This window comes from Saccopteryx leptura, chromosome 9 (assembly GCF_036850995.1).
Source record: "Saccopteryx leptura isolate mSacLep1 chromosome 9, mSacLep1_pri_phased_curated, whole genome shotgun sequence".
NCBI classification, from domain to species: Eukaryota; Metazoa; Chordata; class Mammalia; order Chiroptera; family Emballonuridae; genus Saccopteryx; species Saccopteryx leptura.
Window position 1 is genome coordinate 70,411,985 of NC_089511.1, and position 22,527 is coordinate 70,434,511.

The 22,527-nt window shown below is 49.3% G+C and overlaps 1 protein-coding gene across 2 annotated transcripts in view; it reads left to right on the forward strand.

Moving 5' to 3' along the window:
- The first annotated feature begins 2,447 nt into the window (after positions 1 to 2,447).
- HK1 (hexokinase 1) overlaps positions 2,448 to 22,527 on the forward strand; it is a 68,267-nt gene continuing 48,187 nt past the window's right edge. The window contains exons 1-2 of one of the 2 annotated variants that reach the window (XM_066349875.1): positions 2,448 to 2,661; positions 22,318 to 22,480. In XM_066349875.1, coding sequence (XP_066205972.1) covers positions 2,599 to 2,661; positions 22,318 to 22,480 — 226 coding nt within the window. In that variant the 5' untranslated portion in view covers positions 2,448 to 2,598. Of the gene's footprint in view, positions 2,662 to 13,203; positions 13,433 to 22,317; positions 22,481 to 22,527 lie in introns of those variants that run through there. The other variant, XM_066349876.1, reaches the window with a different exon arrangement.

Genomic DNA, 22,527 nt, shown 5'->3' on the forward strand with positions numbered 1-22,527 from the left:
GCTTTAACTTGCTGTAACTCTGCTTTATAAATTTTATAAAGTAAAGTTACTTCCCTACTTTATAAATCACTGTTACTGTGGAACCGGTGGGCAGTTAGAAAATTTTACTACTAACAGAAATACAAAAGTGGGCGGTAGGTATAAAAAGGTTGACTACCCCTGGATTACAGGATAGTTAAGATTAGTGCCCTCTTCAGGGTAATACCCCCTTAGAGGGGTATTACTTCGATATTTCAAAGGTGTGTTACCTGGATGTACAAGAACAACAGATAGGACTGACTTAAGACATTTCACTAAAGAAGTTATAGACCCTGGGGCATGACTACCCACCGTGACCTGCCCAATTAGGAATTTATGATCAGATCACCCTGTAAGGTTACTTTCCATTGAGCTCCTTGTTTTCATCCATAAGAGCAATTAGCAAAGCACAGATCTCGAGCCTCAGGGAGCTTTCAGTTTTGTGAGTCTGGCAGAATCACATTTGCAGGACTCAGATGGTACCAAATTGTTCTCATTCACCTAATTTTGCCTTCTGGACATGTAGGTAGTGTAAGTTTGATGGATGCCAGAGAACCTCTCTGTTTCTGGCTTACAATGATACTAATAATGGGGTAAATCTAGGTTTTGTGGAGCTTAAAGCTTAAATAGTTTCAGGGAGCCTCTTTAAAAATAACTCAAAATTATAAAACTGCTAGGCCGTCTCAGGGCATAAAATGGGGGTGAGGAATGCAAGTGAGAAGCTCTTAAATTTAAACCTCATCAGTTCCCCAATCTTGTGATAACATCTACCATTTAATAAGTGTTTTTTATAAAGAGGTTATTTAATTTGTGGTATTCTACAACAATGAAGGGGGGTGAGCATTATTAGTATCTCTGTCTTATGGATGAGCATGCAGGCTCAAAGAGGTGACGCAGGATGTCACAGTCATAAAGCCAGGGGGCCCTGGACTGAGGGATCTGGCCTCAAGGGCCTCATCTGAGGTCCCCTTCAGTTTGTGATGACAGCAGTCAGGCCCCTGAAGTTCCCGAGCGGGGCTGTCCTGGACCGAAGCCATCTCCCCTGATTGCCACATTATCTTTCCTAGGCTTGGCCAGGGGTCCTCAGGATCCAAGACTCAGGTACAGGTAGAGGGTGTCATCTAGCCACCTCTAGCCATCTCAGGGCACTACCACAGGATGCAGCCTTGGTGCCAGGATCTTGGCCTATTTAGGCAGAGAGCTATATACAACTGGGAGGACTGCAAACCCAAGGGTGAGCACTGCTCTGAAAACAGACCCAAGGTCTAATCCTGGATCTACAACTTCCGGTTTGTCTAGTCACATGAGACACATGGCCTTCCTGAGCCTCACATTTCGAATCTGTTGAATTGAGCTCACAATGTGTCATCTCCTAAGTCAGCAAAGCCCCTGGTGGTGTCCTTCACACAGAAACAATTCAAGAATCTGAAGATTGCTATCAGTCCTAGTATTAGAACAAACCCTTGATTCCGAATCTCCCCTCCCTCACTTGAAGCTGACTGGATTTCCAGGGTTGCCTCCCAGCTTGGCTAAATTCCTCTGGGGAAGCTAGAAAGTGGCAGCTAAACTGTTTCCCTGACTCCAGGGGCTCTGGGTGCCCAAGAGGAAGAGGAGGCCTGAAGGATGGGCAGAGGCCGGGACTTGCGGCCCATGTCCCGCCCAGCAGGCGTGTACCCCCGGGGCAGAACCGGTGACTCCGGCGAGGGCGTGTGGGAGTCGCTCTAGGTTCAGTACAAATCCACCAGCCAGAGATCAGGCCGGGCCGCCTGAAGCGCCGCAGCCGGGCGGGCGGGATGGGGCCGCGTGACACACGGCGCGAGGAGACCCCAGGCAGGGCTCCGCGCTCGGCTCCTTGGGCCCGTGAGAGGCGGCGGGCGCCGGGACGGAGCGCGAGGACGGCGCAGCCTCCGGCTCTCGCTTCCGCGGCCACAGGCCCTGCTCACTTTCCACGGCTACGTTTGCCAGCCCCCTCCCGGCGTCTCCCCGAACACGGAACTCGCGGAGGCGAGCCCTAATTTCGAGGAAGGGGACCGCCCCTTGGGCTGCGCCGTCTCGCAGCAGGCCCGTTTCGCCCGCTCATCCCGGCAGAGCCGGGCGGAGCCTTCCTCACGTCCCGCGCTTCGCGGCGCCCCACCCGGCCACGGTGCCGCCACGCGCGACAGTGCGTGCCCGAGTGAGCCCCCGCCCCTGCGCCGGCTCCCTACGTGGGGGACGTGCGAGGGAGATGCTGGGCCCGAGGGGATTTCTCAGCGTCGCCCGCCCCTTTTCCGGTGCGGGAGGGAGTGCCCGCTGCGCCCCCGGCCCGGCCCGGACGCCACCGCCTGGCTCTGCAGAGGCGCGCGGCAGCCAATGGGCACCGAGGAGGTGGGACGGCTGGCGGCTGTCAACCTCTCGGGGACGGGAGCGCGGAGACGGGGAGCGGGAGCGCGCAGGCCACCGCCGCGCCCCGGGCCGTGGGGGCGGAGCCGCGGGAGTTGGAGGAGGAGCCGCCGAGCAGCAGCCCGAGTACCACTGCTCGCCTAGGCTGCGGAGGATCGACGCTGGCCCCACGCCTGCCGCCTCGCGCCCCCAGCCGCCAGCATGATCGCCGCTCAGCTCCTGGCCTATTACTTCACCGAGCTGAAAGATGACCAAGTCAAAAAGGTGAGCCCCGCCCGCGCCGCCGCCCAGCGCTCGGGCCTCTGCGTTGCATTCTGGCATCCGCTTTCCGCCGCAGCCTCCATCCTCCCGCCCCCGGCCTTTCCCAGGCCAGCATTGGTTGGACGGTGGGGAAAGGCTTCACCCTTTGATTCTCTCAAGGATTGTCACCGTGTGTGTGTGTGTGTGTGTGTGTGTGTGTGTGTGGGCGCGCCCGTGTGTTCGTTCGAGGGGGAAGACCCCTGAGACTGGGCTGCTTGCTGCAGTGTCCTTGAAAGGGATTGTGCATGTCCGACGGGGCCCCGGGCTGTGCGGGGAGGTGGCCTGGTTGGAAGGGTCTGAGAACTATGGGCGGAGGAGTGATTACAGATGCTGGGGAGGTGAGCGCGCAGCAGGCTAGGTGCTGGCTGGAGGCCAGGCACCCCATATTTGGGGTTCCCGGCGAAGGGCCTCGGGTGCCCCGGAGAAACTCACCCCGGCTTTCCCAGCTTTTGCGGGTGCTCCTTAATCTGAGAACTTAGTGACTTGCTAGGCTTCCCGGAACGCGGAGGGGCTCGGAAGCCACCGGAAACTTTGCTCATAGGCCTCAGGACTGGAAAGGCACGTCTGAATGGAATTTTTTATTCCTCTACGTGACCTCTCTCTTAAAGTTGTAATTTCCAGCCAGTTCAGGGAGCTCTCACATAAGAGACTAGTCTTTTGAGTTGGATGGAGGCTTTGACACATGCTGTGACTTGTGGGCACTTACTCGTGGATGCATCACCCAGGTGTTGCTCTCTTTGACATCTAACATAAAATACTGTCTGCTGGCAGGTCTTAAAGATGTGTCTCTTCCTTATGCTTTGCCACCATGTTTTTAAGAAACAGCCTAGGCTGTAGGGAAAGGCCCATTTTATCAGGTTTAGCACAGCCTCGGGACCCACCCACACCCTGAATGGGTGACATTATTGTTGGGGAAAGCTGGGATGGACAAGCAAGTCAGCCTCACTTTAGATTTCAAACAAGGAAGTACTACCCTACAGGTGAGAGGCAGGAGCAACAGGTCTGGATTATTTGTTCTACAAACCACAGATGTTCAATCTCTTCCTATCCTCCTAATACAACCTCTTCCTCTAGCACAATAGGAAACAGGCCTGATGAGGGTGACCTCATCAAGGTCACACAGTGACTTAGAGGCAGAGCCAGGGTGTGACCCAGGTCTCCTCCTCTCCACTGAAACTTGACCACCTCCCCTTGGAAATCAGCTAAAGGGGAAATGCTGAGACAAAGGTCTTGGGGATGCTGCTTGGATCTTGGGCCCAGTGCTGAGTGGGGTAGTTAGGAGACAGGATTGGGAATCTGCCATAGCCCCTCATGGCTATAAGTGCCAATGACTCTGGAGAAGTCAAACCATGGCACTCATGCTTACCTTGTGGAGCACCCTGGGGCTTTCTTCTGGCCCCTGATCCCAGGGAGCTGTGCATGCCAATATGTGCATTTCATGAGTTTTCTTCAGTGGTGTTGTGTCAGTGATGTTCTTCCTTTTTCACAGTGGGAATTTAAGGCCTGGATGAGTTCACTGCTCTCTCCCTGCACATGGTATCCTATGTAGATCAAGACAGCAGACCCGGGGTGGGTTCTCAGGTGATATTGTAGGCCAGCAGCATCCACAGCCACCACCACCTGTGTAGTCCCCAGGGCTGAATTGGGTTGAGGTTTGGACTGCACTCAGTGGGACATACAGCGTCTAGTGTTGTCCCAGAACCCTCCATTCCCCACAGTGGCTTGACTTATATTCTATCCTGAGGTTCCCCCTCTGGGACTGGGATTGTGACATTCCCTCCCTGCTCTCCTCTGGCCTCAGAACTTTGCTGGAAGAGGATCTTGAGGCCAAAGCTCCACCAGATAATATTATTGGTCAAGGAGATTTTTTTTGTTTTTTAAGAGAGTGAGAAATAGGCAGGAAGGGAGAGAGAGGAGAAACATCATCTCATAGTTGCGGCACCTTAGTTATTCATTGATTGCTTCCTCATATGTGCCTTGACTAGGGGACTCCAGCTGAACCAGTGACCCCTTGCTCAATCTGGCAACCTTTGGCTCAAGCCAGCAATCCTGGGCTTCAAACTAGTGATCATGGGGTCATGTCTATGATCCCAAGCTCAAAGCCGACAACCTCGGGGTTTTGAACCTGGGTCCTCAGCGTCCCAGGTCGACGCTCTATCCACTACACCACTGCCTGGTCAGGCAGTCAAAGAGAGTCTTAAAAACAACATGACCTTCTTGCACTAATGACTTCTTATGCTGCTTCCTACAGCGGGAGTGTGGATTCCTGCCCGGGGATCAAACACTGACCTGCATTCTGGGGCCGTGTGGCACTGCCATCCATGGAGTGGTTCCCAGGAAGCTGCCTGAGCCTCCTAAGCACACTCCCATTTGTGCACATGCTGGGGGACTGCATCTGCTTTCTTGGGACTCAGGACTTACTGGAGACCAACCCTTCCTACCCACCAGTGACTGTGGGAAAAGCTGGGTGGGGGTGCAAGACTCCACACCCTGTTCTTCCTGTGGGAGCTGGGCCCTACCTATGACCTGACAGGGACCTAGTGAGAACAGTCCCCCCAAAACCTGCCAGTGTGGGCAGCCATGATGATTCAGCCTTCAGCCTAGGCAGCCTCCGGGGCTCCAGAGGCAGCTCTGGCATTCCCTGCTAACCCTTATCCATCTTCTTTCCCTCTGGCCTAGGGCTGGGAGGAGGGAAGATGGGAATGATGCCAGGGAAGGTTTTCTGGGATTGCTCAGGACACAAAAGCGATGATGAAAAGGTGATTTTGTCTGTCCCCATTGCCTGTAAGGCATGTTAGTAATTCCACTTCATAAATACATTCTGGGTTGAAACAGGCCAAGTGCCTGGCTTGTCGGCGTGGAGCTCCATTTTCCAGACTGTGTCTGCTTAATATTGATTAATGAAATCCTGTGAAATGGGGGTGCTGGCATTAGACTGAACTAAGCACACATAACTATTTCCCCTTCACTCTTCTAGTGCTTTTAGGAGGAAAAAGAGGCATATGTGTGTGTGTGAAAGATTGCATTCATCAGAATCCCAGACAGCTGCTAATTCTGCCCCTAGAGCCTGTGCCATTTGACTTCCTAGTAACTTTTAACTTGCCTCTCATCTCACCAGCTTCTTCCACACAGTTTAGCCTGCAAGGAGGGTGGAGTATGGCATAGTCCTCTGTGTAGGAAAGGAAGATGAGTCCAGCAAGGTCAGAAACTTGGCCTCTAAAGAAAGACTAGACTTTATTTTCTCCAGGGTTGTCAGAATGGTGAGTAAATGCCAATGGGTTTTCTCTGGGTGGGATGCCCCCCCGACCCGTAAGTAACCCCATTTGCAGGTGTGATTAGTCCCAAAGGCCAGAACCCAGGAGTCTTCAGAGTGCTTGGGAATATGCTTAGTAGTTAAAGGGCTAACCAGGGTCTGTTTCCTCAGACCCATGTGTCCCAGCTGCAAAAGCAAGCATTAAAAAATGCCCCTTATTGCTCACGGGTGAGAGAGGTGAGTGTTAGAAAATTATGAACAATGTCTCATGCACCTTTGGTATGGCATTATACAAATATTCAGGAAGAGCCTCTCACTCCTCAGTGAATAGTCATTTCATAATCCCCATCCTCTCTACCTTGGATGTTCCTAGTTCTCCCCCAAGAGAAGCCCCAACACTTCATTTGGTTTGATAATTTGGGACTGTCGTGAAGGAATAAAGTGGGAAAGTGGGTCGGTATGAGGGACTTTCACATCTGGTCATGCTGTGCTGTCCTCCCACGCTCCTGCTGTTTGCTGGGGAAGGCATGGGCAGCTTTCTCCCAAAAAGACTGATTTGGCACTTGTACCGTCTCCATGTGTGACTGCAGTCAGGGATTCCGTCCTGATAGATTTATCCCCTGGAGTTAGCTCTGAGCATGCCTGAGGAGGCCCCGGGAGATGCTGGGGGAGAGGCAGCCCTATACTTCCGCGCCCAGGAAGTAGTTTTGGCTGGACTGCTGGCACCTGCTTATTGATTCGAAACGTTTACAATTGAATCAGATCATGAGAATTCAATTGTTTCTTCAGAAAGTGCTTACGTCCTTTATTATGTGCAGAGTACTGTGCTAGGCTGGGGGGACAGCTATGAACCTGGTAGAAATGGTCACTGTTCTCATGAAGTATCAATAGTTATTTGCTGTCTTATGATAAATACAAAGCATTCAATGCCAGAGAGGGACCAGTGGTCAGATATTGGTTAGGAAGTTACTAGCTTGAATTGCTTAAAACCGGGCTCTAGATGTACAAAAGAAAATAAACTTTGTAAGGGAGAGTCAAATGGATATTTACTAAAATGTAGTTTTTCTTTCTCTCTTTTTAATGGTTTGAGACACTTCATGGGTGTCTTATCAGACACCAGTTATGTGTGTGTGTGTGTGTGTCTGTATGTGAGGACCTGAAGCACTGCCCGTGTGTGTCCCAGGGCGGCCCCCTCCCCTTCGCGGCGCCTGCCCTGGTCATCCTGCTGTCTCCCTTGTGTGATGCAGACAGAAGGCAGAGATTGTAGTCCCCATTTAGAAACAGGGACTGAAGTTCCAGAGGAAATAAGTGACTTTCTCAAAGTCTTAAGAAAACCTGGAATAGGATCCAGAGGGCTATTCTTGCTCCCTCTGCTTTTTTCCTCTGGAAAAACCCACCTTTGTTGTTTTTAATGATTTGTCGTAGAATATGTATTAATATGTATACACCTGAGTTAATTTTTTTATCATGAAATAATTGAGGTGCGTAAAAATATTGAAGTTAACAAACACAATTAATTACATTACAGGCACAACTGAAGCCTCTTCTTCTTCTTTCTTCTTTCTTCTTTTCTTTCTTCTCCTTCTCCATCTTTTTAAAATTTTTGTTTATTGATTTTAGTGAGAGAGGGAGAGAGAAACATTGATCTTTTCCTGTATGTGCCCTGACCGGGGATTGAACCCCCATTTGCATATTGGGATGATGCTCTAACCAACGTAGAGATCAGGCCAAGGCTGAAGGCCCTCTATGCCCATCTTCAGTCCCATTTCCTTTCTCTGTCCAGAGGTGACCTCTGTCCTGAATTTGGTGTTTATCATTTCCATGCATGATTTTATACTTTCATTATATATCATGTATCTATAAGCAGTGTATAGTGTTACTTTATATGATTTCTTCTGTAAAAGATGCTATATTGTATGTATCCTTCTGCATCTTGCTTTTGTTAGCCCAATAGTCTATATTTGGGATTTTTCCATGTTTTTTCATATAGCTCTATTCCATTGATTTAAGCTGCTATATGCTCTTATGTTGTGTGAATACACCACAGTTAGTATATCTGTTCTTCTAATGGGCTTTTGGGTTTTTAATTTTTCAAGTTACAGTCTCATGCACATCTTCAGTACACATGCAAGTTTCTCTGGGTTTTGTATCCAGGGTTGGAATTACTAGGTGGAAGAGTGTGTGCATCTTCTCATTTTCAAGATTTTATCAACTTGCTGTTCACTGTGGTCACGCTTCCCATTAATACTTTGTACAGGCTCCTATTGTTCTACACCAACCCTTGGTACAGTCACACTTTTAAAGAAGTTTGATAATTTTTTAAAGACTCTGCTGCTTTTTAGTTATATTCTTTCCCATCATAGCATTCAAGCTTAGCTTAAAACAAGCCATTTCTTATCAAGCAGAGCCCTCGTTGCAAAGTATTCCTGAATGAAGTTGACAGCACTCATTGTGAGCAGCGCCAGCCCATTGACTGCTGCTGCTGCGGAAATGTTTGCACTGTCCCGAGGAGGGAGGGGATGCAGAAAGGCTTATGAGGACTCTCTGTGGCCCCGTGTGACCTGGCATGAATCTGTTAAACTTTTCTGGGAATTAAAACACACAGGTATGCTTTTGCCCACACACCCTCTCTCTTCCTGGGTGGATCCAACCCGGGCAGGGCTGGATGGCTTATCAGTCCCTTACGCGTGCCCAGGGCTGTTAGAACTCAGGCCCACAGCCCAGCCTCTGCCATCCAGAGAGGAGAGGGTGGTTGTGCCCCTGCAGCAGGGGAGGCTGAAATGTAAAGTTGGCAAATCAGTCCTTTGTAAACAAGCCAAGGAGAGAGGTCCACTTCTATGTGAGGCAGAAAATGTCAGATCACGTTCATCTGATTCCAGGCTGGATTCCAGGCCCGTAGACGCTGGGACCTGGAAGGTACTTCAGGGGGAAGGGCTCACGGAATGCTGCCTAGGGGTCTGTTTCTTTCCTCTCGTAGGCCTTATTTAATCACTAGTAGTAATAACACTCATCGAAACTAACATGTAATGCCTGTCACGTTTACTGCCAGGTTCATGCTAAAGGCATCACGTCCCCACAACGCCCCTGTGAGGTGGGTGCTGTTATGATCTCCACTTTTGGATGAGGACTCAGTACACAGAAAAGCCAGCCAGCTTTCAGACCCAAGTTTGATAGCAGAGTCCCCGCTTTTATTTTTTTAATTGAGATATAATTTACATGCCATAAGATTGACCATTTTAAAATGTACAATTCAGTGGCTTCTAGTACATTCACAAGAGTGTGCAATCATCACCATCATCTAATTCCAGAACAATTTCATCACTCTCAAAAGAAACCCCCATCCCTCTCTCCATCCAGCCCTCGACATCTACTAATCTGCTTTTTTTTTTTTTTTAATGGATTTGCCTTGTCTGGACATTTCTTATAAATGCAATCATACAATACGTGGCTCTTTCCACTAATTATAATGTTTTCAAGGTTCATCCTTGCTTCATATATCATTACATCATTCTCTTTTATTGCTGGATAATATTTGGCTGTATTAATATACCACATTTTCTTGTGCATTTGTCAGTTAATGGACATTTGTGTTGTTTCCACTTTGGGGCTGTTGTGAATAATGATGCTGTGAACATTTGTGTACACATTTTTTCGGTGTGGACCTGTGCTTTCTTTTTCTTTTTAGATTTATTCATTTTAGAGAGGGGAGAGAGATGGGGGGAGGAGCAGGAAGCATCAACTCCCCTATGTGCCTTGACCAGGCAAGCCTGGGGTTTCCAACCAGCAACCTCAGTGTTCCAGGTCGACATTTTATCCACTGCGCCACCACAGGTCAGGCTGGACCTGTGCTTTCACTTTTCTTGGGTATATGCATAGGAGTGGAATTCTAGGAGAGCCCTGCTTTTATCCACCTTGAGGAAGGCATTGTCTCCATTTAGAAGTGAGGAAACTGAGGCCCCCACGTGGTGAAGTGACTAGTCAATTTGACCACATAGCTTATAAATGATAGTGACAAGAACACTACCAGGTCCCCTGACTCAGAGTCCTGTTCTCTCATTTTGCTGTTAGGGAAACAGCTCTAAGAAGAAGAAGAGCTGGGGGGGGGGGGCAGAGCTGGGTACAGGACCCTCCAGAGGCCTTGACTCCATGTCTTCTTCCTCCCCAGCCTCCCAACACTAGCACACTGGCTTGTGGCTGCCAGTCCCCACCCGCCTAGCACTCCACCACTCAGCTGCGCGGTGTTGACCAGCTCCTTCTACTGGGGAAGGTGGCCCAATAAAGTCATTTACAGTGAAATGTTAGGGATTTTTTTCTGGTTTTCATATTTCTTCTTGTACCCTTTCCACTTGTCTACCTCCCCCATCCTTGTTTGCATTTAAACATTGCATTAAACATTGCCTTCCAGGGAGGGCAGTACTTAACCTGCAAGTAGACCTCCTAATGCTCTCAGTGGTCCTCACTCCTAGCATCCTCTCCCAGCCTTTGCCTGGACATGCGGTAAGCAGCTGATTTTCTCGTTTGACACATGGGGTTTGCTTTCAGCCTTTATTCAGTCTGATTCATTTCTCTGATGGACCTTGGTGCCTTCTGAGACTCTCCCTGGTGGGTGGGGTGAGTGGAATAGGAGAATCAGGCCACTGTTGTAATAATGACACCACCTCATCTTTGCAGAGTTCTGCTCTATTTACAAAATATTTACTTTATTTAGTTGAGTCTTTGCAGCAAGCTTGGATGTAGGTATTTCTTCCTGCATCTTACATGTTGGGCAGGTGAGCTTCAGAAAGTATAATTGACATGATCTTGATGGCCAGAAAGCAGTCGGGCTGGGATGGGGACACAGGTCACTCTGACCCTAGTGTGTAGCTCTCACCCTGCATGCAGAACCAGGGCTTCCGACTTCCAAAGCAGTGCATTGTAGTGGTCGCCCAGTAGAGATCATTCATTACCCACTTCCATAATGATGACATGACTGGATAGAGCTGTATTGTCCAGGACAGTAGCCACTGGCCACATGTGGCTATTGAACACTTGAAATGCTGTGATTCTGATTTGAGGTGTGCTATTAAGTATAAAATAGCGCATTAATAATTTTTAAGTTGGGCACATGCGGGAGTCTGTCTGACTGTCTCTCCGTTTCCAGCTTCAGAAAAATAAAAAATAAATAAAAATAAAAAAAAAATAATAATAATTTTTAAAATATTGATTACATGTGGGAATAATATCTTGGATATGTTGGGTTAAATAAATGTTACTAAAATTAATTTCACTTGTTTTTTAAAAAGTGTGGTTACTAGAAAATTTAAAATTGCACATATGGCTTGAGTTATATCCCCATTAGACAGTGCTCTGCTAGGCAGTGTATTTTATGGCTCAGAAATTTGGACAGAAGAACTCTGCATTTAAAGCGGTGGGTTCCTGGGTTCCTTGGTCCTCGGTCTGCCCCTCTGAACAACCAGGAGGCTGGAATCCATCACTTCTAAAGGATCCCTCTACCTTGGCAGTGTTGTTCGGTGGGCATCAAGCTCTTGCCTCAGTTCACTTACCTGTCAGATGGGATAAGTGAGTCCTGCCTCACTATCTGCCCACTTATCCAGCTAGAGAATGGATGCAGAAACACTTGCAGAGTGTACGGAACTGGGCACGTGCCGGGTGTCCCGATGGTGGCTCCCCCAGAACACACCTGTGGGCACTTTGAGAGGCAGAGCTGGGGAGTGCAGCTTCTGGAATAACAGAGGGTGGGTGGCGGGGCTCTGAGCGGGGGCAGTGATGCTGGGTACAATTCTGCCTTGGCCACCACGGGTTTCTGGAAAGCCTATGTTCTGAGGAATCCAGTGTCATGGAGCTCCTGTGCCATAGGTGTGGGCAAGGGGGCAGTTGTCATTATTGCTGTTTCCTAATGGAAGAACAGGTGAAAGTGACTTGCTCAAGGTAAGAGAAGGAGACAGTGTACTAGAGGAGGCCCGAGGTCTTTGGGTTTCTAGACAGGTGTGCTCCCATCCTGTAGTATTTGCAACTCATGGCATTAGGGTCTGTTGTCTCATAGTGAAAGCAAAACTGTCTACACTTCCATCTCCCTCCCTTCTCATCTAGAGGTACCTGGGACGTTGGGAACAGTGAGTCTGGAGGCTGGCCTTGGGCCTGCACCATCAATGCCCAGAATGAAGCCTGTTGTTCTTGCCCTGCCGCATTCCAGGGCTGTTCCGTTCCTCTTGAGGGACCTGGTGCCTCCTTTATTTTTAGCTAGTTCAGTGTGACAGTTTAGGTGTTGTTCTGGGCAACAGCTTTGATCTCTCTCACCAATCAGGAAACACCTATTAGTGGGTGCCAAGGTCACTAAGAGGACCTTGGGCATGACCTCAAAGCCCCCATGGTCCTCCTGGCAAGGGGAGTTTGGAGTCTTAAGCTGGAGCCGCCCTGGTTGCTGGGTGCTCGGGCCCTCTGCTTGGTTGTGCAGTCACAGGCTCCTGTGAGGTGCAGTCAGTAGTGCCCACCGTGCACGTGTGCAGATTGGATCAGGGCAGTCGCAGTGCCCAGCATGGGCCTGCTCGGGCTTACTGGTCCATCTGGGTTCCTGGGCCTCCGTTTCGGTGTCACGGGTGGGGATCCTCTTCGTTTGTTGGGAGTAAAAAGAAGTGTTATACAAGCAATCCCTGGTGCTTAATGATGAAACAGAACTAACAGCTCAGAAGCATAAATGAAATGACAGAGAAGGCACCAAGAACTGTCTGGACTTGAAAAGGAGACTGGGGTGAGAGGCCCCCCTCGCAGTGCTCTAACATGCTGGAGGGGCCCTTTCTGCTTCAGGGATGTTCACCCCCACATCTTTCACTTGGGAGCCTCTACAGTGGAGTTTGTTTTCCCAGACACACTTCCTGTGGTGACTGTCAGGTGTTTGGCGGGCTCTGGGAGGCCCAAGTAGCGGATTGAGAATCCGGATAGGGCGCTGGGTCCCTGATAGGGCTCTGCCCTCTAGGCCTCGAGATGCAGATGTTGTGAGAGGAAGGGGTGGTTACAGACTGCCTGGAACATTCTGTCCCTCAGGGAGAGGCCGTTGGCCCCACACAGGTCACCACGAGGCCAAAGTGAGGGGCTGGTGCTGGAGAAGGGCTGGGCCATTCAGGGAACAGGAGCCTCCGGCCTTATCTGAGCCCGCAAACCCTCTGAGACTCCCAGGCGAGGCGTCCTCAGAGGCCTTCCCGCCCAGCCGAGCAGCCGCCCAGCCTCGCCGAGAAGCCACGCCGCAGGCTCTGGTGGGACACAACGGTTCTGGAAGGCATGGCCCCTGCACCCCTGGCACTCAGGGTCTAGTGGAGGCACAGACCATGCCTTTTCTGCTGCAGTGCCCGGGAAAGATTCTCACTCTGCGACATGTCCACCAGGGCAAATTGATTCCTACGTAGTGGCACCAGCGGCTGAGGGGATGCTGAGGAGGGGAGCAGCCGGTGTTGGGGGGGGCAGAGCATGGCCTGCCCTTTGGAGGAGGTGAGTTTGGAGACGGGCTTTGGGCGACAGCTGGCATGGGGTATGGAGAGGCCAAGCCAACAGAGTGGACACTGATCTATGGGGAAAGACCTGGGAGGGGGGTAAAAAACCACTGTCAGGGCCCGGGCTGCCTGAGGGAGGGCAGCAGTGAGCTGGGAGAAGCAGGTTCCTGCAGCCACAAAGGCTAAGTGTCTCCCCTGTGGCCACCTCCCTCCCTGTGGCCAGGTGCAGGGTCAGGTCAGAGTAGGACAGGAACTTGGGTTCCTCTGGTTCCCACCTGCCGCTGTGAGGTGGAGATGGGCAGCCCAAGTAGCCATGGACAGGCAGGAAATGGGCTGGGACCCTGCCAAGGGGCAGGAGGAGGGTTGAGCAGCACACATCACCGCAGAGGGTCTCATTGGACCAGAACCTTTGGACTCTATGGCTTTTGAACTTCCTTCCCAGGCTTGTGTGAAAGGGGAAAGCGAATAGGTCAGACAGCTTGTAGCTGGTGCAGGATGAATGAGGCCCCAGGAACTCAGATTGCAGTGGCGTGCTTTCTGCAGGGAGGCCGTGCTGTTCTGGAGTAACGGAGCAGTGACATTAGTGCTACCTCTGTCCCCATATCTCCTTGCTCCAGGAGGCCCTCTGCTTCGGTTCTCCCTGAAGCTGAGCAAGAAGAGGAAGGAACACAGGCCCAGGAGTCAGGGAACTTGTGACCGCTCTGGTCCTCTTGCTGTCCAGCGAGTTACCCTGGCAGCCGGAGAACCTCTCTGGCCCCTGATTTTTCCTTGAGGCGTTGCAAGTGATGACACCTGCCCCACTTCTCGGGACAGGATAGTTTAAGGACCAGCATGTGAAAGTGCTGTGTGAAGTAGAGAAGCTTTTATTTATCACAGTTATGAACACACTCACCCTGTGGATGAAAGGCCGAGGTGCCTGCGGGATGACCAAGCCAGGGTCAAACGCAGGTGTCTCCATTGCCTCTCCGTGCCCTGCCGTTGGAGCAGGCAGGGTCCCGAGGAAATCTAAGTATGGCTGTTACAGGCAGTTCCCAGAGGAAATAGGAAGGTGGAGTTAAGGGTTCAGAAAAGCAAGTGTTTATGATAGGATTCCATTTTTGTAAAATGAGATAAACCAAGCTCTGTATGTATGAGTGTTTAGGTAGGAAAACCAACCAAGAACATAAAGCTATTAGCAGGGGGAAGAACTCATACTTTTTACTTTCATACATTTATGTGTTGTTTGAATATCTTTTAATAATGTGTTATTACTCTTTTACTATAACTTACTGATAGTTTTAAAAAATAAAACATTGTAAATATTTCAGAAGAATTTTACCAGAATTTTCATCTGCCCTGGTTGCAGGCAGGCAAATGCTAGAACCTACTGTTAGTGTTCTCTTCTACATAATGGGTCAGTAACATTTGGTAACCAATGCACTTTTCTAGGTATTTAGGTAGGAGTTAGGTACTCATGCTTATGTTGGTTAGACAGGAGGGAGTGCCTTCCATTTGATCATTTACATGGTAGGTGGGAAATGATATTTTGTTGTTGGTATTCAGAATTTCATGAAGAGGAGCCGCAAAGGAATGAGGCAGCAACAGTACTGCAAGTGGAGGACCCCAATCTCTCCAGGACTGAGGTGCCTTAGAGAGATCAGCTATCCAATTTATTAAGCAGAAACATGACATCATGTGTGAGAAACTAACAAGCAGAATACAGTGTACAATTTTATTATTTAGTTTTCCAAAACTGATTAGATTTCTCTTGCCTTTTCTGAGACATAACACCGTACCATCTGCTGTCTGATTCCTGACCTGCAGAAAGCTCCAGCAGGGCCAAGCACTGCGACCTTGAGCCTTCTCTGGGTGCCACTGCCTTCAGTCATGTGTGCTTGGTCTCGACCTTCACTTTCTCAGGATGGGAACAGAAAGTTACGTGGTGCTTTGGCTTTCCTCCAACATTATTTGATGCTTACTTTGTTTTTGGCACATTATTAAAATTCTCCCAGAAGCTGTCTGAGGTGAACGTATTATTATCCTCATCTTAAAAGTGAAGAAAGCAAACTCAGAGAGGTTATGTAACTTATCCAAAGTCACACAGTTAATAATTGGCCAGTCTTGGATTTGAACCCAGTTGTCTTTGTCTGTGGCTCCATGTTCTTCTTACCACATGAGGAAGAATAAAAGTGTGTAAGGAGAAGCCCAAAATGAGGGGTTAGAAGACCGTAGAAGTAGAAGACCAGCTACCACTTACTGTATTCCCCATGTATAAAATGCTCCCATGTATAATATATAAGACACACCTTAATTTTGGGGCCTGAAATTTGAAAAAAATGTATTACATAAAGTTATTGAACTCAAGTTTTATTCATCATAAAATTCATACAACTCCTCATCACTGTCAAAACTCCCATCCATTAGCTGATCCTCATCTGTGTCTGATGACGAATCACTGTCTTCATATATTGCCTCGTCCTCAGTTCCATCTATGGCATTTGAAATGCCACAACCACTGAATGAGACACACCCAGTTTTTAGACCCCAAATTTTTTGGAAAAGGGTGCATCTTATATATGGGGGAATATGGTATAAACCCTGTGACTTTTCGTGAGTCATGGGTCTCAATCTCCTCTACTATAAAATGTACATAATATCTTTCTTGCCTACTTCACAGGGTTGTTGTGCTGGGAGAACTAAAGGGAACTAACATATTAAGCACCTGTTTCATCCCTAGCATCTGGGATCTGTGGGCTCATCTCATCTCTTTCTAAGACATCCAAATAGGCTGATGTATGTAAAAGTCCTGTGTATAAACAACAACAAAGAACCTTCTGCAGGTGGGAAATATTATAAAAGTAATGTTAATGCCCCAGGACCCGTACTCTCCTGAGTCAGTCTAGGAAAGAGAAGTGAATCTGATGTTGAAATCTCTGCCCTTAAGCAAGAGTCCTTCTTAACCTTTCACTTTTGACACCCTGGTTTCCTTTTTGCAAAGTTTGTTTTCAAGGTGCACTGAGCACCTCGGTCACTCCTGTTGCTTTGCCTCATTCTTGATCCTCACGGGAGAGGACGAGAGAGGGAGTGAAAATTTTCCATGCTGCACCCCCTTCTACAGCAGGTCAAAATGCCTGGGTCACCTCCTGCTTGTTCACTTGGGCATGTCTGGTCTTGAATTGATTTTCTGTTTGCTGTTGGGAGCAGGAGGGGTACTTGGGTCAAGCACAGAAATGTTTGAGTTTAGCTCAGTGCGGAGCCACTGGGTTTGTTCATTAGTCAAAGGCTGTGGGCCAGGGGACTTGGAGGTCTCCCTTCTGACATCTGCTGAGCTGCTTCTGCCGTGGGCCAGCCTCTGGAGCTGCTGAGAGTTTCCAGGGCCTCTTGGTCCGCAAGGACAGACCAGGACAAGTACCTGCATAGTGTTTGGGCAAGAGTGCCCACCCTGTGCGGCCGACTTGGCTCTTGCCCTCATGAGAAGGGCTCTTCCCTTCAGGTGGAAAGTGCTCTGGAGGCTGGACAGGTCTCTTTGTCAGTCTGGACTCTGCTTGGCTTGTGGTGTCTGGGCCCTGGCACCTTCCCATTTCCTTCCCAGCCCAACTAGTGTCCTGCACGCTTGTGTGCTAGAGTGAGCACCCGGTGGCTGCAGACTCCTGGGCCCCTCTGTCCTAGGACACACATTTTATAGCATTCTGAAGGGTGGGGCTTGCAGCTCGAAGCAGCTAGAGGAGGTGCTGCGCTGTTCCTCTGGTCACCAGAGTGTAGAGCTGGGGGTTGAAGGCACAGGAGGAACTGTCTGGGCACCGATGTTTGGCCAGAGCAGTGAAGCAGCAGCGGAATGGAGGGAGCATCCCTAGGCCTAGAGAAGAGGAAGGACTGTGAAAGAGGAAATGTGAGAGAGGAGAGGGGGAGAGGTGGAGATGCGGTAGGAAAGGGGCGGAAATAGTAGAAAGGGCCACAGACTGTGCCAAACTGCCGAAGACCAGAGGTTGTCTTTTTCCAGGTCTGCATCCTCTGTCATCTCACCCCTCCTGGATGTCTGGCCCTGCCTTCTGTGAGGAGCAGCAGCTCTGTTACTGGGTTTCTTAGAAGCGCAGCCACACCGAGTTCCGAAGCAGACGGGCAGGAGTGGTTTTGCGAACACCCTTCTTTTCCACCTTTTTCTACCACCACTCATTCTCAGCCTACTTCCCAGGTGGACAGCAGCCCGGGAAGAGTCTGAATGAGGGGAAAGAGGCCCCTTGAGATGTGCAGGGTGGTGGGTTCCTGGCCAGCCCCAGCCCCACGGTCTCCGCTGGTTCAGGGTTCCCTCCTGAGCTCCCATGGACCAGTGGGAAGGGCTCCCCTTGGCTTATCCTCATGCACATGAGATCCAGGAGGCCACAAGTTCAGTGCCGGCTCTGCCCTAACTTATACCTTCTTTTTGGTCCCATTTCCCCAGTTCTTTGGAGAGGGCTGATACCATATGATGGTTCATATGGTGATTCATATGCTGCCCTCTGAACTAGAGGAGGTGCACCCTCCCTCCATAGACACTTGTAAGGCAGGTTTTTCTCTGTTCCCAGCCTGCTTTCTCGTTTGAGCTTCTAGGCTGTATTTGGGTTTGGCTTGACTGTCCTAAAATGTTGGGGTTCTCAGCTCAGTGTCCCTGTGCTGAGCTACATACACCTTGAGTTCGGAGGCAGGATGGGTGTGGAGTAATGGAGAGCCCTGCCTTTTCTAGAAGCTTCTCCCTGTCCCACTGGAAAACCCAAATGGGCCTGCCCCCTATAGAGCAGGGGCCTGGCCTTTCCTCAGGGCTGGGTATGATTGTAAGGATAGAATTAGACTTGCAGATGTCAGACCTGACTCTTGGCTGTGTGCTTCTAACTAGTCAGTTAGCTTCTTGGAGTCTCAGTTTCTGCATCTGAAAAATGGGGATTAAGAATGTCTCCTTGCCTGACCAGGCGGTGGCGCTGTGGATAGAGCGTCAGACTGGGATGCAGAGGACCCAGGTTCAAGACCCCGAGGTCACCAGCTTGAGCGCGGGCTCATCTGGTTTGAGCAAATGCTCATCAACTTCAACCCAAGGTCGTTGGCTTGAGCAAGGGGTTACTCAGTCGACTGAAGACCCGTGGTCAAGGCACATATGAGAAAACAATCAATGAACAACTAAGGTGTTGCAATGTGCAACGAAAAACTAATGATTGATGCTTCTTATCTCTTTGTTCATGTCTGTCTGTCCCTGTCTATCCCTCTCTCTGACTCTCTCTCTGTCTCTGTAAAAAAATAAATAAATAATAAATAAAAGCATAAAAAAAAAAAGAATGTCTCCTTGACAAGGTCATTTTGACGGTTAATGACATACTGGATGTGAAATCATTTGTAAACCACAATATAATGACAAAGTATTATTCCAGCATCCAATATTAATTGAATTCTTATTTTGTACCAGGGAACTGGGTGAATTCCCCAGAGGTCTATTTGACCTATCTCCTTCGCCTGGGGAACTCACACATCATCAGAGAACATGGAAATGTCAATAAACAGATAATTGTAATGTAGGGCGAGGAGTCAAAACATGTCAGTTGCTGGAGTGGCAGTGTGACTGTTATTGCACGGACTTGACCCAGTACCCAGCCTGAGCTTTTTTTTTTTTTTTGTATTTTTCTGAAGCTGGAAACGGGGAGAGACAGTCAGACAGACTCCTGCATGCGCCCGACTGGGATCCACCTGGTACGCCCACCAGGGGCGATGCTCTGCCCACCAGGGGGCGATGCTCTGCCCCTCCGGGGCGTCGCTCTGGCGCGACCAGAGCCACTCTAGCGCCTGGGGCAGAGGCCAAGGAGCCATCCCCAGCGCCCGGGCCATCTTTGCTCCAATGGAGCCTTGGCTGCGGGAGGGGAAGAGAGAGACAGAGAGGAAGGGGGGGTGGTGGAGAAGCAGATGGGCGCTTCTCCTATGTGCCCTGGCCGGGAATCGAACCTGGGTCCCCCGCATTCCAGGCCGACGCTCTACCGCTGAGCCAACCGGCCAGGGCCGCCTGAGCTTTTCTAAACCCAGATCTCACCGGTGACTACTCATTAGTGTCATCCCAAGGCTCGCCATGCTCTGGGGTCGGTCTAAGTTCACGTGGCGTATAAAGCCCTGCACGGTTTAGCTCTGGAAGTCTTTGTAGTTGCTTCACTTACACGTGTGCTTAACCCATATGGAGTTTATTTCTGTCTATTGCACAAACCACCCTCCTTTGCCTCTGGCCTTCACTCATGCTCTTGCTTGTGCCTGGGTTTACTCTGACAGCCCCTTTCCAGTAGCCTTCTCTGGCTTGCGCTCAGTAGACCTCCATGTGCTCCTGTGGCCACTCACTTGTATCTGAGCTCCTCCCCCTCACCAGAATGTGGGTGCCGTGGTGGCAGGGGCTGCTGGTCCACTGCTGCCAACCTGGGGGGTAGAACAGAGCATGTGTCACCATGGGGCAGTGATTCTGGTCATTTCTGTCTCAGCTCTCGGTGGTTTCTGATGCCCTTCTTTGAATTGCTTTGCCACGAAGGGGAAAGGCAGAGGTGTTGCAGTAGAAGAGATGGTGGTGGGGGCAGGATTGTCTTTGGCCACAGAGGGTGCTGGGGGACGTCAGCCAATGCCTTGGTCATCAGGAGCAGGCAGGGGCTGGCCTGGGGGAGCACTAGGTAAGGAGACAAAACAGAAAGGCTGACTGGGAGCAAAATATGCTGAAATGACCTAGGACCAGGGAGTCTGTGTCCTTGAGTCAGGACACTTCCAGCCACCCTGAAAGTGAGCACGAGAGGCCATTCTCAGGAGCAAATCAGTGTCAGGGTTTTTTCAGCCTCACGGGGTCATAAATCTCTGTTCCACAGGAACCTGCTGTGTGCGAGGCAGTGGGAAGTCAAGGTGAATGGAGCACTGTCGAGGTGACAGGTGCAGAAAGCTGATCCAGGCTAGATTTGGGGAGACATCAGTGTTGAGGGAGGGGTCCTCTCTAGCCTGAGGGACTCGGACGTCTGCAGGAGGAGGTGAAGTTTGACCTGAACATGGAAGAGTAGCTGAGATCTGGATACCTGGGAAGAGAAGGAAGGGCATTTTGGAGGAAAGCCCAGCACCTAGCCAGGAGTGGTAGCAGTGTTGTGGCTGGGTTTCAGCAGGCACGGGGCCACACCTGGAGAGCACTGGTGCCTCGGACGTGGGGAGGCACGGCAAGGCTTTGAGCAGGGAACGAATTACCAGGACTGCAGTGTAAGAAGGCAAATGTGGCAGTGGTATAAGGCTTAGTTGGAAGATTGAAGATGGAAAACTATTACAGTGAACTAATGAGTAATCAGAAATCAGTAATCCATGCATGTGATAATCAGGACTTCCTAAGTCGAGGAGTGGCAAAAAAATTGAATGGTAACTCAGATGACTTCTGGTGAACTCCACAAGGACAGGTGCCAGGAAGATAGGTATCTAGCCCAAAGCCAGGCAGATAGTATATGCCCAATAAATACTTTTTGAGAGAATAAGTGGGAAGAGACTGTAAAGGAAGAACAACCAGTGACAACCCAGGAGCTTAAGGGTTTCGAACCAGCAACCTCTCAGTATTCAAGGTTGACGCTCTATCCACTGCGCCACCAGAGGCCAGGCTAGGTTCTATTTATCATCCCAGTTTTTCAGTTTTTCACCTGTTAAGTGATGGGGCTGGGATTTAGACCCCAGGTTGCTGGTCCTGGAGCTCTCATTCTTAAGCTCTGTAGCACTGCCATTCATGTGAGGATAGGCTAGGCCAGGCATGGCCAACAGTTTTTGCCCCTGGGCCAGATTAGAAAGAAAACTTTTTTCATGGGCCGAACGAAATATTAAAATTTAAAAATGTTAAATACAAAAACGATTTATTTAAGTAAACAAAATTTTATTATGTAATTTGTTTATGAATAAATGTGAGTAGAAAAATTTTAATATGCAGTATTATTTTAATAAAAATATAATTACATACGTATAAATATCCAAACTGTATCGCAATCAATCAAAACAATATTTAATTAATAGAATGAGCTTGAAGGGAAATAAAACAATTATTTTGTTTTACGAACAGCCTGGACACGTTTTCAGTTATCAACTGCACCTATTGTCTATGCTACAATGCCACTTGATTCAGCACACTTGACCACAAAAATAACCAATTATTTGATCTTGGGTGTGCACTGGCAAACTCCGCCTAAAAGAATGAGGGTTTCACATCGCCGCTAATCGTCAAACAGTTCATATCGAGTACAGACGAGTACAAAAGTTGTAAATCTTTATATTGGATTTAAAAAAAAAAAAAAAAAAAGTATTGCAAATCCATTTGACCAATTATAGGAAGTTAACCCTAGATTAGTCACACGCGGAATTCTTTTCCACGTATCACTATCTTCTTAAATATCTCGATTTCCAATCATTAAAGATGCTTCCACTTCTGAGTAGCTGAGATTTTAAAGTAGTGGAGAATATTAAAAATTTAATCGCAGGCCACATAAACTCATTACGCGGGCTGTATCTGGCCCGTGGGCTGTATGTTGGCCATGCCGGGGCTAGCCACTTGTCATAGAGAGGAGGAGTTGTGTGGAGGCTTAAGGTGCCTCTGGCAAGTTCTTGGGGGTCAAAGGGCAGCTTCCACGTAATATTCAAGATTTGAAAGGGACCTTGGAGATAATTGGTTAATTTTACAGGGAAGGAACTAGGGTTCAGAACATTGCCAACCTGCTCTGAGTGACATGGTTGGTGGCGTTTGCATGATTTCCCATCTCGTGATGTGCCAGCAGGGGTGATGTGGGAGCTGGCTTGTTTGAGGCAGGTGAGCACCTAACCTGCCGTGTTCTCTCCCAGCCAAACTTGAACTGAAATAACCTTCCTCAACCTTGGTCTCACTTTCCTTCCTTCTCCTCCTTTCTCCAGATTGACAAGTATCTCTATGCCATGCGACTCTCCGATGAAACTCTGCTAGATATCATGACTCGTTTCAAGAGCGAGATGAGGAATGGTCTTTCTGGGGATTTTAACCCAACAGCCACAATCAAGATGTTGCCAACGTTTGTAAGGTCCATCCCTGATGGTTCAGGTGAGCATCCAGAGATTGGCTGCAAGGGCTGAATGCTCTGGGAAAAC